The sequence below is a fragment of the Pteropus medius genome, unplaced genomic scaffold (assembly GCF_902729225.1).
Source record: "Pteropus medius unplaced genomic scaffold, Ma_sr-lr_union100, whole genome shotgun sequence".
Taxonomy (NCBI): Eukaryota; Metazoa; Chordata; class Mammalia; order Chiroptera; family Pteropodidae; genus Pteropus; species Pteropus medius.
The window spans coordinates 2,830,587-2,847,001 of record NW_024354886.1 but is presented as its reverse complement, the minus strand read 5'-3'; the positions used below and the strand labels follow the sequence as shown (position 1 = coordinate 2,847,001).

The following is a 16,415-nucleotide window of genomic DNA, read 5'->3' as shown; positions in this document are numbered from 1 at the left end:
TCCCCACCCTGATCCTCATGCTTTCGTTTCAGGGTTTCTCCGTGGAGGGGCAGGAGAACCTGCAAGAGATCCTCAGCAAACAGCTGCTGCTCTGTCAGTTCCTCATGGCGCTGTCTGTTGTCCGGACAGGTGACACTTCCTCAGCTGTCTCCCTACCCCAGGTCCCACTAGAGAACCTGTTGGACAAGAGCATGTATAAGAGTTGGCTTGGAAGTTAAAAAAAAAAAAATCTGCTTATATCAGGTGATAGGTGGCTGAATGAGGAATTTAGGGAAGAAAGTGCCATAGACTCCCCAAAGTCCCTCTAAAGCTAAGTCTCCCCCATAAATTGTCTCTGACTTTTAATGGACCCAGGTCCCTGACTTGGTCATATTTACTCCCTGAGACTACTTTACCCACCTATTGGACTAAAACCACTGACTGCTGTTGGTGTTTTCTCTCTAATCCAGGAGGCCACTTCATCTGTAAAACCTTTGACCTGTTCACACCGTTCAGCGTGGGGCTCATCTACCTGTTATACTGCTGCTTTGAACGAGTATGTCTCTTTAAGCCGATTACCAGCCGACCTGCCAACTCAGAGAGGTGAGGTTTTCCTCTCTATTTTAATCAAACTGGTTGGCTAAATGTCAAATCTTGGTGCATCTTTCTGGCGTGACCACTCAAGCAACATTAAAAACCTTGACTTTAAAGAAGTGATTAGAGCCAAGAGGAGTCAGGATTCGAATCTTACTGGTTCTGTGATATGCCAGTTCAGCCTCTGTCTCCCTCTCTACAAGCCTTATTCACCACCCTTGTGTAGGGGAATCCTTGGCTTGGCCCAGGAGGGAGAATGTGACCAATAGAAGGGACATGAATTGGGAGAGGCAAGGAGGTCACCAGCCAGAGGCACTGTTGAGATCCCAGGTGGGATATAGTGCCCATGCACCATGTGAGAGAAGATGCGGCCAATCTGAATTGCTAGGTGGCTTGTTAAAAACAAATTTCTGGGCCCCATCCCTGGAGAGTCTGACTGATGAGGTTTGTAATTTAACAGACTCTCCAGGTGATGGTGATACAGCTAGCCTGGCACAGGGCAGTTGGGAACCACTGCCATAGGGAGTAGAAATACAGCCCAACATAAAAAGGAAAGATTTGAGGTAAACTTTTGCAGCACAGTCTGTGCTGTTCTTTGTGCATAGACTTAAGGCTGTTGAGCTTCATGACTCAGCAAGGGGTTTGGAGAGGAAGAATGTTGGCAGGGAAGCTCTTGCTCACAGGGTTTCTTCTGCCAGGTATGTGGTGTGCAAGGGCCTGAAGGTGGGCATAGATGACGTGCGAGATTACCTCTTCTCCGTCAATATTAAACTCAACCAGCTACGGAACATGGATTCTGATGTCAACCTTGTGGTCCCCTTGGATGTGATCAAGGGAGACCATGAATTTACCGACTACATGATACGGTCCAATGAGAGGTAAGTAAACCAGGTGTTTTTTTACTGGCACCACTAGGGTATCAAGGAAGACCAGAGAATGAAGGACTGAAAGACTGGCTCTTGGTATCACTTTGTCAACCCTGAAAAATTGGTAACTGGGATTGGTCTGCTTATTCCAGGGCTCCCTGGGACATAGAGTACCTAGAGGACCCTCATCCTGCTCCCATGCCCTGTCACAAGGGTGGCCAGTGGGAGCCTGGCTGGCTTAGCCCCTGCCCATGGGAGTCTGGATATGGTATTGAAACCTAACAGAGAGCAACCTTGTCTTCTGTCCCTGGAGGCAAGCAGGAGTAATTTCTCTTTAATTGCTTCTGTTTGTAAAAGGCAATAATGGTTGTTGCCATGTGAAGCTGCTGTTTGGGAGCAGGAGATGGCTGGAAAGCAAGTATATGACATGAAAAGCTTCTGGTATGAAAGCTTTTGCCAGCTTATAAGTTCCCCAGATGGGTGATCCAAATGCTATTTTTTTCAGCCTTCTTTAATTGTTTTTCCTCCTCCCTGTTAGTGGTAATAATTTAAAGTCCTAACAGTTGGCTCAGTTTTCTAAGTGGGCAAGCCTTAGAGAAAAGTTTTTTGAGGTAGGTTGGAGAGCTGTATAGTAGCAGCGAATCAGTACAAGTGCTTTCTTATGGTGCCAGATAGGTGTTGAAAAAATCATTTTGTCCATTCATCTGTCAGTGAACATTTAAGTCGTTTCTACATCTTGGCTGTAGTGAATAGTGCTACAGTGAACATGGGGATGCTGGTTTTTTTTTTCAAGATCCCGATTTCAGTTCTTTTGGACAAATACCCAAAAGTGGAATTGCTGGATCATAATGGTAGTTCTGTTTTTCCCTTGCCTCATTGCACTGACTAGTTCCTCCAGTATGATGTTGAATTGAAGTGATGAGAGCAGACATCCTTGCCTTGTTCTTGATTTTAAATGTAAAATGTTTAATCATTATGTATGATGTTAGCTATTGGTTTTTTGTAGATGTCATTTATCAGGTTGACAAAGTTTTTTTCTATTCCTAGTTTGCTGAGAGTTTTTATCATGAATGGAAATTTAATTTTGTCAAATATTTTTTCTCTATCTATAAATTATTATTTTTTAATAAAGAAATTATTTTTCTTTATTCCATTTATAGTGAATTACATTTGGTGATTTTCAATGATAAACAAATCTTGCATTTTTTGGATAAACTCCAGTTAGTCATAAGTTATCACTTTTATATATTGCTAAATTTGATTTACTAATATTTTATTAATGAGTTTTGTGTCTGTGTTCATAAGGAATAGTAGTCTTTAAATCTGTATTCTTTTAAAGTCCTCGTCTAGTTTAAATATTTATTTGTAAATGCTATAAATTTTCCTTTAAAATTAATATTCTTATTAATATATAAATATATTGAAAGAAAAAAGTGTCTAAAATCAAAGAAGCTAGAAAAAGAAGAGCAAATGAAGCCCAAAGTAAGGAGAATAAAGGAAATAATTTCCTTTTATTTATTTAACTATAAATGTTATAATAATTTCCTTTTTATTTTAATTAAACGTGTGTGTGTGTGTGTGTTTAAATGCTATAAGTTTTCCTTTGAGGACGGCCGTAGCTGAATCTCCCACATTTTTCTTCTTTTTTTTCCTGTTTTATTGAAGTATAATAGACAGTTGCTCATACATACGTTGTATAATTCAATGGACTTTTTTTTTTTCATTTATAGTTGGCATACAGTAATATTCATTTCAGTTGTACAGCATAGTGGTTAGAAGTGGTCACCCCACTAAATAAGGTACCCCTCTTTCCCCTTACATATTTTTTACAACATTGTTGACTATTTTCCTTATGCTACACTTTATGTCTCCATGACTATTTTGTATCTTTCCATTTGTACTTCTTCATCCTTTTGCCCTTTTTCATCGTTCCCCAGCCCATCCCATCTAGTAGCCCTCAAAATATTCTCTCTATCCCTGAGTTTGTTTCCGTTTTTGTTGTTGTTGTTTATTTTGTTCTTTAGATTCCATATGTATGTGAAATCATGTGGTATTTGTCTTTCTCTGACTTATTCAGCGCAATACCCTCTAGGTCCATCAAGGCAATATCTTTTTCTATCCTCTTCCTTTTAGTCTGTGTGTGTCTTTTAATCTGAAGTGAGACTCTTGTAGGCAGCATATGTCGGAGTTTTCTTATCCATTCAGCTTCCCTATCTTTTGATTGGAGCACTTAATTCTTTTCCATTTGATATACTTGTTAATAAATACGTAGTTATTTCCATTCTTTATTCATGATTTCAATACATGTTTTTTCTTTTTAAAGAAGTCCCTCCAACATTTCCTGTAATACTGGCTTGGTAGTGATGAATTCCTTTAGCTTATTTTTGTCTGGAAAGCTCTTTATCTGTCCTTCCACTCTAACTAATAGCTTTGCTGGATAAATTATTCTTGGTTGTAAATCCTGGGTTTACAATACTTTGAATATTTTATGCGAAGCCTTTCTGTCCTGCAAAGTTTCTTTTGAGAAATCAGCTGTGAGTCTTATGGGAGCTCCCTTGTAGGTAACTAATTGCTTTTCTCTTGCTGCTTTTAAGATTTTCTCATTGTATTTAACCTTTGGCATTTTAATTATGATGTGTCCTGGTGTGGGCCTCTTTAGGTTCATTTTCTGGGGATTCTCTGAGCTTCCTGGGGTTGTATGTCTATTTTCTTCACCAAGTTGAGAAGTTTTCCATCATTTTTTTCTTCAAATATATTTTCAACTTCTTGTTCTCCCTCTCCTTCTTCAGATACTCCTATTACACGGATGTTTTTACACTTAATTTTGTCCCATAGGTTCCTTAAATTATTATTATTTTCTTGGTTACTTTTTTCTTGCTGTTCTGGTTGGGTGTCCTTGGCTTCCCAATCCTCCATATCAGTGTTTTAATCCTCTTCTTCCTGCACTCTGTTGATTCCCTCTAATACATTCTTCATCTCAGATAATGCATTCTTCATTTCTAACTGGTTGGTTCCCTTTTATACTCTCCATTTCCATTTTTATGTTTTTTACCTCTTTAAGTTCTCACTCAGTTCATCTACACTTCCTTTAATTTCATTGAGCATCTTTATAACTAGTGTTTTGAACTCTGCATCTGTTAGATTGCTTGACTCCATTATTCCTAAATCTCGGTTCTCTTCTCTCATATGGTTTCTGCTTCTTTGTCTTCCCATTTTGGCTGTCTTTACATGTCTGTTTCTATATACTAAGCAAAGCTCCTAAGTCTCCCAGTCTTAGCGTGACTTTGTGTAGTAAGTGTCCAGTGGCACAGTCCTGAGAAGAGTTCAGCTACAGGCCAAATTTAGCCCAAGGCTGTGCCCCTCTGGGGCCACCTGTTAAGATTCAGCAAGCAATCCACAGTTACCTCAAGAAGCCATGCCAGAAACCAAGGTCAGCTGCCACCACTGTGAGTCTTGGTGCTGCTCTGCAAATGGCACAGGACTCCCTGAAGACAAAACTGAGGGTAGCTTGGGTGCAGCCACGAGTTGGGGGAGATAGAGTTTCAGGGAATCTTCTGAGCAGAGCGACCTCTGTTATCCAGTTTGATGATATCTCACCTATGGGGCGCTGTGTCCACGCACTGGAAGCGGGGAGGGCTCAACAGAGCAATAATGGATACCGCTAGTACCTCTACCCGTAGAAAGCCTCACCTCCAGCCCTTGCTCCGACAACTCAGTGTTCCCCTGTAAGTCCCTGGTGCCCCCCAAGTAGCTGACCCAGCGCTGGTACTCAGAGTGAGCAGGTCTGTCACTGTGAAAGTCAGCTCAAGCACACGGCCCCTTTAAGAGGTGTCTGCAGCTACTGTCCCCTCTGTCCCACTCAGCTGCTTGGGCAGCCTCACGTCTTTGCCCGCTCCTACTTTCTACCGTTGCAGGGTGATTTCTTATTTCTCTCACTAGTTGTAGACCCCCAGGTGACTCTGCTTGTTGTTTGCTCTGTTTCCATCTCAACTTTAATGTGGTTACAAGAGGGGACGAATGAAGCTTCTATCATCTACGCCATTTTGCCAGGTTCCTTCTCCCACATTTTGATGTTATCTTTTTTCATTATTATACAGTTCAAAATATTTTTTAAATTTCCCTTATGATATGTTCTTTGATTCATGTATTATGGAGATATGTGATATTTAATATTCAGATATTTTGGAATTTCCAAGATAGCTATTAGATTTCATCCTGTTATACTCAAAATATACTGTTTGATTTCATCCTTTTTTTTTTTTTTTTTTTTTTTTGTGGCTCATCTTTATTTTGGTGAGTATTCCAACAGCTATTATTGAGTATAGTGTTCTATAAATATTAATTTTGTCAAGTTGGTTTATAAGATTTTTCAAATCTTCTATATCTTAACTGATATGTTGAATATTTATTCTGTCAGTTGCTAAAGAGGGTTATTAAAGTCTTCAGTTATGATTTTTCAATTATGATTTGTCTATTTCTTTAGTTTTGTTAGTTTTTACTTCATATATTTGGGATCTTTGTAATCACTAGGCAAATGCACATTTAAGATTTTGTCTTCTTAATGAATCGCCCTCTTGTCATTGTGAAATATCTTTTTTTATCTCTGATATACTCTTGAAGTCTGCTTTGTCTGATACTAATATAGCCACATCAGCTTTCTTTCGCTTAGTATGTACATGGTTTTATCCTATTTTGTCTTTTTGATTTTTAACCTGTCTTTGTGTTTGTAAATAACACATGGTTTGTTCTTACCTTTTTATCCACTGTGATAGTCTCTGCCTTGTAAGTGGGGTATTTAGTACATTTACATGGACTGTAATTGTTGATATGTTTGAGTTTAAATCCTTTGTCTTGGTTGTTTGATTTCTATTTATCCTGTCTTCTGTTTGTTTCTCTCTTCCTTCCTTTTTGGTGGAGGGCAAATTCAGTATTTTTAGTAGTATTTCTTTTTATCTCCTCATATTTTTTTCTTTTTATGCCTTTTGTGTTGTTTTAGTTATTCTAGAGATTACAACATCTTTAATTTATCATAGTTTACTTTCAAAAAGTATTCTTCTTCATGAACAGTGTAAGAACCTTACAGTAAATGTGCATTTACAGTTCTCCTTTGTGCTCTTGTTTTATAGAAAACCTTATTTTACATTGCTGTTCTTTTTATTTCAAACAGTCTATAGTCTTTAAAAGAGATTTAAAGATACACACACCTTTGTATATACATCTACTTTTTTTATATATTTTGTATATACATCTACTAAAGGTTCCTTGACATTTACTGACACTTACCCATTCTGGCATTCTTCATTCCTTTCCGCAGAACTAGATTTCTATTTGGAATCATTTCCCTTCACCCTAAAGAATTTCTTTTAGTTTATTTAGTCTCTGCTGGAGACTGATTCTTTCAGCTTTTGTCTCTTGAAAATGTATTTACTTCCCTTTCACTTTTAAAGGGTATTTTCATTGGATATAGACTTCGAGGTTGGCAGTGTTTTTCTTTCAGCACTTTAAAGATATTGTTCTGAGTTCCTTGTTTTCTGATGAGATGTTAGCCATTATTTTTACCCTTACCATTATTTTTAGCTATTGTTTCCCTGTATGTCATGTGTCCTTTCTCCTCTGATTGCATTCATGATTTTCTCTTTTATCTTTTGTTTTCAGCTTGTTGACCATGGTGTGTTTATATCTGGTTTTCTTTGTATGGATTCTGCTTGGGGTTCTCTGACCTTGGATCTGTGGATTGATTTCATTTATCAGTTTGAGGAAATTCTCAGTGCTATTATCTTGTCAATATCTTTGTCCTTTTCTTTCTTATGCTTCTGAGATTCCAATTATATTTATGTTAAACTGCTTGTTATTGTACCAAAGAGCTTACATGCTCGGTTATGGTTTTCACTTTTTTCTCTTTATGTTGCAGTTGTGTTTCTGTTGACCTGTTTGTTATCAGGTTTACTGATTCTTCTACTATGTTCAGTCTGCTGATAAGCCCAACAAAATCATCCTTCATCTCTAATATCATATTTTTTATTTCTATAATTTTTATTTGCTTTTAAAATATAGTTTTTATATCTCCGCTGATATTGTCCATCTTTATATGCATGTCATACAACTTTTCCACTTGATCCTTTAACATGTTTTTCAGTTATTTTAAAGGCCCTGTCTGATAATTCCAACATTCGGACCATCTCTGAGTCTTGTTCTATTGGATTATTTTCCCTTTTGTCAGTGGGTCACATTTTCTTGCTTAATCCCATGTCTCCTACTTTTTTATTAAATGCCAGCCATCGTATGTAAAAGAAAGTGGAGACTAGCCTGGCAAGATCTGTTAGTGTAGGTGGGTCAAGTCATTTTAGTCTGTAGTTGAACTGTCTGGGCTTTGGCGCTGCTTTCTTTAGAATCAGTTCACTACTGCTTTCATTTTTAAAGATGGGATCAGAACCTTCCTTGTAGCAGGACTTGGCATCTAAATGTCTGGAGGGTTTGACTCATTTTTTTTTTGCTTTACCCTCAGCCTTCAGCAGGCCCATGTAACTGTACTTTGGGGTGTAGTTGTGGGGGTTTTCTTTCAATTCCCAGTCCCTTCTCCAAATATAAAGGGTCACTGCTCCAGTGAAGTCATCATTGCTCTTCTTTGTCCTGATGTCTTTTGGCTGTCTTTTTTGGTAATCCTTCTGAGATCAAATCTTTTTTTTTTTTTTCCTTTCAGCCACTGTAGTCTGCAGATCAAAGCTCTGGCCAAAATCCATGCCTTTGTTCAAGACACGTGAGTGTTGCCTACTTTCCAGAATTCACCTATTTCAGGAGAAGATCTTTTTGTTTTACTTCTCCCTCTGAGCTCTTTTATTTCATTTCAACAAACATTTTTAAAACATTTTTATCTCATACTCTGCTGTGGTCTATGAAGGATGCCAGAGAAGATTATGGCATGAACCTTGCCCTCAAAGATTTTATGTTGTCTTTGTGAAGATAAGACTAACCCAGGAAAAGGATACAGGAAGAGTCATTAACAGTACATCAGAGGGTATAGAATACATAATGTTTAGGGGATACTGTGTAAAGAATGATCAAGAGAGGAAAGGTAGAACTGGTTAGGGAAAATCTCTGGTAGGGGCCAGCATAAGCTAATTTGGCTTTTTGGGGCATAGTGATGTCCATTGGGATGGACTTAATGTGGCCTATATTAGCAGAGGAGGAGCCAGAACATACTGATGGGTAATTTGAAGAAGGATGTGTGAAGAACCCTGTCAGGTGGTTAGGAGGGTAGTCTCCTCCCTTTCCTGTGTGGTAGGAAGGAGAGGTCATCCCATTTTCAAGAGGCAGATCCATGTGAGTGTGATAAGCACTCTGTGCTGATGGCATCACGGCTTCCATGTGTGCACACACGTTTTTCATGCGGGCTTCCTCTCTGGGGTTCTAAGGGGGCTTATAGGACTCACAGTCCTTGTACCTCATGGAGGTTTAATCACTTGCTGGCTTTATTTTCCCAGGACCCTGAGTGAGCCTCGGCAGGCAGAGATCCGGAAAGAGTGCCTCCGTCTTTGGGGGGTAAGTGTCTCCCTAGCTCAGTGTTGCTACAGGGCAGGGAAGCTATAGAGAAGAATGGGACTGACCTTTAGGTCTCCAGCTACATGAAAATGTCTGCCTCCCCTCACAGCATTCCTGGACATTTCAGCATTGTTGGGTGTTACCTCCTTGGCCCTTTCACTGCCAGTTTGGCCCTGCAGCTGGGTCATAAAGGACAAGGGTGGTAGGTGCTGCTGGTAGCCCTGTGTAGCAACAAAGGGAAGTGGCATTTGGGGTGTGCTACCACAGGGCCTGAAAGGGAGCAGTGACTGAATTATCCACCTCCATCCCCCTTTCTAGACTCCTGTGTTACATGCCATTCCATCTTCCCCAGTCTGAACCTCTCCCTTCATCTATGTAGACTCACACTTAGTCTTGGTCAAAAGTCCATTTGAAAATCAAAGCTCTTTGCTGTCTCTTCAGATCCCAGATCAGGCTCGAGTTGCTCCTTCTTCCTCAGACCCAAAATCTAAGTTCTTTGAGCTAATCCAGGTAAGTTTCATATCTGATGAAAATAAAAAGTTAGAGAGGCCTACCTCTACATACGGAAGGTATCACTGAGACCCCAGATGCCTGTCTTCCAGAAGACTTGTACAGGTACCACCTGGGCTCTGAGGGGCTGGGCCGAGGCCACCACAGGTGGGAACCTTTGGTGTAGGGATGTTGAATTCCCCGAGAGCCCATTAGGCTGCCTGAAGATTCTCGTCCTGAGATGTGCTGTGCTCAGCATTCCTGCCACCCAAAGGATGGTGCTGACTATCACTCCCTGGCCAGTTTAGGGTTCCATGAGATTTGCCTGTAGGGGAGACTGAAGTGTGGGATGATCTTGGGCAAAGGCCCAAGAGGGGCTTCCAGGAGAGCTTCTGTAGTGGGGCTGGCCTAACCCTCAGCTCACTGTTCTGTTTCTGGTGAACTGGTCCTGCCCTGTTTTTTTCTACCACTTGACTTCCAGCTTTTCCCTGGGCATCATTTAAATCTAGCCCAGATCATGGGCCATTGTGCTGGTTTGTGGGCTCAGGAACTGGAAAATATGATTGAAGATGGCCTCAAAAAGAATAGCATGGGTACATTTTTCTGAATGGGGTGGAGAGATCACTTAAACCAACTGTTGGTGAGTCCTTGCCTTCACTTTTATTGAAGGAATGGCTTTTATATGCTGGTGACATTTCTTTATAGCTCTGGTAAATGGATCTGTATTTGGCCCCTCGGTGTTGTTTCCTATCTCAGCCTCTCCTAATAGATCCTAAAGGAACACTCCAGGCAGAGGGAATTAGACCCCAGTTAGTACGTCATTAAGGAGGGCAGGAGGTATAGGGGGTGATATTTCAGAGAGCAAGTGCTTCCTGTCCCTCGCCTCTTCCAGTCTGCCCCCAACCCCATACAGGCACCCATACTGAGCGCCTGTGTGTTCCCCCAACCCAGCTGTGTTTTCTCTGACCCGGTGCTGCAGGGCACTGAGATTGACATCTTCAGCTATAAGCCCACACTGCTCACCTCCAAAACCCTGGAGAAGATCCGCCCAGTGCTCGACTACCGCTGCATGGTGTCTGGCAGTGAGCAGAAGTTTCTCATTGGCCTGGGGGTAAGTCTGCAGCCTGCTTCCTATTCAGCTTTGGGTGGCGGAATCTTACCCTCTGTCTGTAGGAATCTGGACAGCTGCCTGCCACACTCAGTGCATGTTCTGTTGGCACCAAGCAACTGGGGCTTTGACCCCGGCGAAGGTATTTCTTACAACTTTACTTCCTTTCTTCCTCTGAGTTAGCCAGTTGTCATTCATTCATTCTTTTATTTATTTATTTGCTTATTCATTTCTGTACATTGCTAAAGGGAATATTGCCTCTTTTCTTGTTATGTGGAGCTTCCTAGGCTAGTAGGATGGTCAGCAGGCTAATTTGGCTTGAGTCCATGCAGCCATTTCTTTGCAACACCACCACCATCCATGTCATCCTTTCTAGCAAAGATACTACCTATCCTTACTCTGGGGCCCTTGGAGTCTAAAACAAGGTGAGGGAAAGCCTTGGCAGTTCTATGTGTTATTTAATTGGGTAAAGTCATCGTTGCTCTTTTTTTCTACTCTGACTTGTCTTTCTATATAATTTTATTTCTTCTTCCTCACTTACTTTCTATGTGTCCTCTCATACTTTATCTTTTTCTCATTTTTACTTTTTCTCTCCTGTTCTGCTCTCTGGACCTTTCGCCAAACCCACCTCAGACATATACACCAAACTGGATCTTTCTCGAAGGCACTAATCGTGGACTTAGGCTTATTGAATGGTGCCCTGGTCTGTTCCCTACCATGGGACCAAGCTGGATCTCTACTTCTCTTCCGCTAAGGCAGTGGAGGACAGCACTATCGTTATCACGGAAGTATAGCCGACTGATCGCTCCTAGACATTTCCTTCTGACATTTCTCAGTCCTATCAGCTTGTAGCCACCAACCGAAAGCCCTTTTGAGAACTGAGTCTCTCACCCCTCAGTCTCCATGTTTGCCTGACCTAGCCTTTTCTCTCTGCTTATAGAAATCACAGATCTACACGTGGGATGGCCGCCAGTCAGACCGCTGGGTCAAGCTGGACCTGAAGACAGAGCTACCCCGAGACACTCTGCTATCTGTGGAGATTGTCCATGAGCTGAAAGGGGAGGTCAGAGGTGGTTCTGCTCACGTCTCCTGGCCCTGCCAGCTAGGGACCTGGGGCATAGCTGAGCCTGGCCCTTTTTCCCTCTGAGTTAACTGAGTTACATCGTATGTGTCCCAGGACCAGGGAAAGGCTTTATAATTATTCTTGCTCAAGCAGTTGCTCTAAGCCATGGTACATTCAGGTAGGAAGGACCACGGTTTCTGTGTGTGAAGGAGGAGACGTCTAGCATCTCTGTGCACCCAGGGCCCCGGTGGCCCTGCTGGGTGTTTTTAGTGCTGGTTTAGTTTATGACCAGAGATCATAACTTGTTATTTCCCATAGCTTTGAGTATTACAGCTATACAGATGATTTTAGAATAGTCAGTGGGAACAGTTGGCAAGAGTGGGAAGCCATGCTCTTGGCTGGAGCACCATGGCGACAGCCTCATTGGGTTTGAGGTTCACGGGGTGCTTATCACCCAAAGCCTCAGATCTCTGCCTGCTCAGAAGCCTGGGCCAGCCTGGTGCTAAGAATCAGCTGGGAGAGAGACAAAAGAAATACCTTGTGTTTAGAGCCCTTCCCTTCTCCTGGCTATAGGTAGAGTGGGGGCCAGCATGCCATGGTGGGCAGAGTAGGCAGCATACTTGTCTTTCTAGGGAAAGGCCCAGCGGAAGATTAGTGCGATCCACATCCTTGATGTCCTCGTGCTGAATGGCAGTGACGTGCGGGAGCAGCACTTTAACCAGCGGTCTGACCTGGGCCCTGGGGGAGGGAGGTGGGGTAGGCCAGGTCAGCCCTGTGGCAGCAGCCTCTGAGGGTTGGCCCCTCAGCCAGGCCTTCTCTGCTTACAGATTTCCATAGTGTTTCCCTCTTCCACCTATGGGCTGGTTTCAGGGGCAGGGTAAGATATTAGTGTTGGCACTTCAGACTTTGCCAGGGCTTGGGCCTTGATGATCATAGATACCAGCACAGTCCCATTTTGTCACAGCCGTTCAGATCACAGATGATGTTTATGTTAAGGTTGAGCAAGAGGGTGACCTTACGGGGAGAAGCACATGTTGTGCTTGGCTGGTTGGTCCTATTTGTCAGTTCATCTGGATTCCACAATTACCACAAAGGCACTTTTGTTGGTGGGTGGATGCCTAGTTGTTAAAAGGAGGGACATCTTGCACTGCCACATTGCTGATGTCACTTCTGAATTGGTTCATCTGAGTGGGTGGACTGTTGGATCTGTGGTTTGGGGTAATGAAGTAGACACAGTAAAGATGATATTAAAGTTCTAGTAGACTGCCTGAGCACAGCTGAAGGCACACTTCAGAAAAACCAATGAAGATGTAGTGAGATTAGAGGTCAGAATTCAGAGAGAGAGAGAGAAGGCATGCATAAAGACTTCAGTGGAGAAAGGCAGGTTGGGTTTCTTGGGGGCCGTGAGTGCTGCCCCTTGGAGCAGTTTTGCTGTAGATCCCAGAGTGTTCTCTTATTGGTGCTGTGAAAATGCTCCGGGCAAGGATGCTGGTGGAGGCACCCTTGATTGTATCTGAGAGACTCTGTTTGGATCGTAGAATTCAGCTTGCTGAGAAATTTGTGAAAGCTGTTTCCAAGCCTAGTCGGCCTGACATGAATCCCATCAGGTGAGTATATCATCTCTTCCTCTCAAATCTCCCTTCCTTGTTGCTTCTTTCTGGCCAATGTTGGCTTCCCCATCCTGTGGGGGATGGGAGTGCCCAGTGAAGGAGACCCAGCAAGGTTGGTGTTAGAGATAAGACTGCCCTTGATGAGTGATTTGTTTGGGAGTGCTAGGTAGGTAGGTAGCTCCTTTACCCCAGAGTAACTCCTCATCCTGCTGGTCACAGTGGGCCAGCCTCCTCAGGAGATTTATTTGTAGGGGTTAAGGTATCCTCATTAAAGATGTGTGTGCTTCTGAGAGCACTCACACACCTCTGTGAGTCACACATTCATACTTGTGTCTCATTAGCAAATCACTTGGCTTTTTCATTTTTTTAGGTAAGAAAAGAGTGCTGAGGGGATGGAAATTTTTGAAGATGAGAAAGAGAAGGATAGAGGAGGATAGTTTGAAGGAGTGGGAACCTTGGTGCTTGGGAAGGTTAGGGTTTGCTGCCATGTTAAATTTCATGAGGAGGAGAGAACAGTCAGGGAACAGACAGAGCAGATGTTTCCATGCTAGGCCAAGGTCTGAGGTTATTATCTCTGGAGCTTCATTTTACTAGAGACTGAGGTGTCTATTTATACTTTATCAAAATCATTCTTATTCTTTTTAATATAAATTTACTTAGTTAAAATTAAATCCAGTACTGAGAATGCACTTTATAGATGTCTTCTAAAAGTCCAAAAACAGTTTTTTCCCATACTTGAAAATGTCCTATCTGCCTGGGCCTGAGAGGCAGCTCCCAGGGACCCTGTCTCTCTTGCTTGTGGTCTGGTTGCTGGGTCTCTGGGGACCTTCCCCAGTAGCAATTCCCAAGGCGTGTTCAAGAGCCTCCAGAAGTGAAGGGCTGGGCATCAAACAGTAGCCCTGCATCCTGCGTAGGCATCCCCCCGCCCTCTATGGTAACAGGCCTATTAGGACTATTTGGAAGTAACTTGTGCTCCAGGAGGGCCTAAAATCCACATAGTCTGACGTGGGCAAGAGTCTGGACCTTGGTGTTCTGGTCTCTGTTAATGGTGATGACAAACTGGGGTGGGAATGCTGACAAGAGACATCTTTGTCTGCCTGCCCTTCTCTCCCTCCCCTTTTCCATAACCACAGTCACCCTGCAGCCAGCCCAAGGGGGTGCTTGGCAGCTCTGAAATGTAGGGCTTGTCTGTGTATGACAGCTGTGTGGCAGAAAGGCTGGGGGTCCACATTCTTGAAAGGTTGGGTGGTGCAGGGGCCTGGGGTAGAGGGCAAGCACAGGCACAGCCTCCTGCCTACCAGCTGCTTCCTGGACAGGAGCATCTCCCCAGGAAGCCTTTGTCCTCTGTCTCTCTACCTGCAGGGTGAAGGAGGTGTACAGGCTGGAGGAGATGGAGAAGATTTTTGTCAGGTGAATGACTCAACCAGGGTAGCTCAGGATTTGAGAAGAGTTGGAGCGGGGGGCATGGCAGTATCCAGGATTCGTTGTTTTTTGTAGAGGTGGTTTGGGGTGAGCAGTGAGTTGGCCCTGGCGGGCTGCCTATACCTCCCACCTCCCTTGCCTCGGTGTAGTGCGGCTCCACTGCAGCCAAGAGCCCCCCGGCTGAGAGCTGATTCAGCACCCTGTCAGGAGGGAAGCAGGCGGGTGTGTGTCAGGCAGAAATACGGGCTCATTGATGCTGTAATAGTCACAATTGTCCCTGTGAGGGGTAGAGCAGCAAGCTGCTTGAAACACTATAAATCCCAGCTCCTGGTGCTGACAGAGAGATTGAGCCTGGAGGGGCAGAGGGGGCATAACTGCTTCCTCAGATTCTTAGTGGTGTTGGGGGTGCTCAGTCAGATCTGTGGGTCTCATCTGTCATCCTGGGTGTGCCCCTTGCTGTGGCATGGAGTCTCAGTGCTCTTGTGTTAACTCTTTACTGGCCCCAATGATGTTATGGGTAGTGGACCTGGTGGCACCTGTGGTGTCAGATCTTACCTTTACTGGTGTCACTTTGAAACACCCCAAACACCACAAAATATCTGTCACTCCCCTGCCTCCATTACTTAGTTGGGAGTTCAGAGCCTGAGTTCTGAACCTAGCACTGCACTCATTCACTTGCAGTGTGGCTTGGAGCAGCTCACTTATGTCTGCCTGTTTCTTACGTTGATTTGAGATAAAATACTGTGATTGGTGTGATTTCAATATTAGCCAGAGACTAATGTTAGGGCTTTCTCTTTCATGCACACACTTACACTTCCTGTTTGCACACCTCCTCGGGGAAATCAGGTTAGAAATGAAGATCATCAAGGGCTCCAGTGGCATACCGAAGCTCAGCTACACAGGACGGGACGACCGGCACTTTGTGCCCACTGGCCTCTACATCGTCAGGACAGTGAATGGTGGGTGATGAGTGATTGTTCCCTGCCCTGCATCCCTCCATCAGAGTGATTGGCCCAGACCAAGTGGGTAGCAGCCAGGCTGGCATTTCTTTGAGGTCTATGCTGGGGAGTATTGTGTTCTCTGAGCCTCTTCTGTTCTTTGGTGGGTGCTGGGGGTTAGGTTGGGGCTAGGGAGAGAGGGCCCCAATTTGTGTATGCATGCATGGTGTTCTCATGGTGGGAAGAGGACCTTCTCAGTGGGCAGCAGCAGGTCCAGAAAGTCAAAGTTGGCCATTTGCATCCCTCGTAGAATCCCTTTTCTTCAGTGCCCTCTAGTTAACAGAGTCCTGCTGCCTCTGCCAGGGACCCAGAGATGTTGCCCTGGTGGCAAGTTGGCAGGACTGGGCAGGGTTGTTGAGAATTATCTTAGTCGTCCTTCTGGAGCCCCTTTGGGCTGGTGATGAAGGCTGCATCTGTTCTCTGCCTGAACTTTGATGGGGAGGGGACTGGAAGAACGGGAATGGGAAAAGGCACACCCCTACGTTGGCCTGACCTGTTCCCCCATGGGCTTCTTCCCTTCTTCCTCCTGTCAGAGCCATGGACTATGGGATTCAGCAAAAGCTTCAAGAGGAAGTTCTTCTACAACAAGAAAACCAAGCTCTCTACCTTTGACCTCCCTGCAGACTCCATTGCCCCATTTCAGTAAGTAGCCCTCCTCTAGGCTTGCCCCCTCTGCAGCCCCAAGTATTCCTGCCAGGATGCTAGCCAGCCCTTTGGGGCACACCCCAGGTCCTGAAACTGATTGCT

At 43.7% G+C, this 16,415-nt stretch overlaps 1 protein-coding gene across 1 annotated transcript in view; it reads left to right on the top strand.

Annotated features, from left to right (window-relative positions):
- CMTR1 (cap methyltransferase 1) overlaps window positions 1-16,415 on the top strand; it is a 43,925-nt gene that overhangs the window by 25,327 nt on the left and 2,183 nt on the right. The window contains exons 11-23 of the mRNA XM_039856208.1: window positions 33-129; window positions 450-582; window positions 1,272-1,451; window positions 8,140-8,196; window positions 8,921-8,978; window positions 9,420-9,488; window positions 10,447-10,578; window positions 11,516-11,638; window positions 12,271-12,362; window positions 13,177-13,245; window positions 14,611-14,658; window positions 15,517-15,629; window positions 16,202-16,310. Of these exons, the coding sequence (XP_039712142.1) occupies window positions 33-129; window positions 450-582; window positions 1,272-1,451; window positions 8,140-8,196; window positions 8,921-8,978; window positions 9,420-9,488; window positions 10,447-10,578; window positions 11,516-11,638; window positions 12,271-12,362; window positions 13,177-13,245; window positions 14,611-14,658; window positions 15,517-15,629; window positions 16,202-16,310 (1,280 nt within the window). The remainder of the gene's footprint in view (window positions 1-32; window positions 130-449; window positions 583-1,271; window positions 1,452-8,139; window positions 8,197-8,920; window positions 8,979-9,419; window positions 9,489-10,446; window positions 10,579-11,515; window positions 11,639-12,270; window positions 12,363-13,176; window positions 13,246-14,610; window positions 14,659-15,516; window positions 15,630-16,201; window positions 16,311-16,415) is intronic.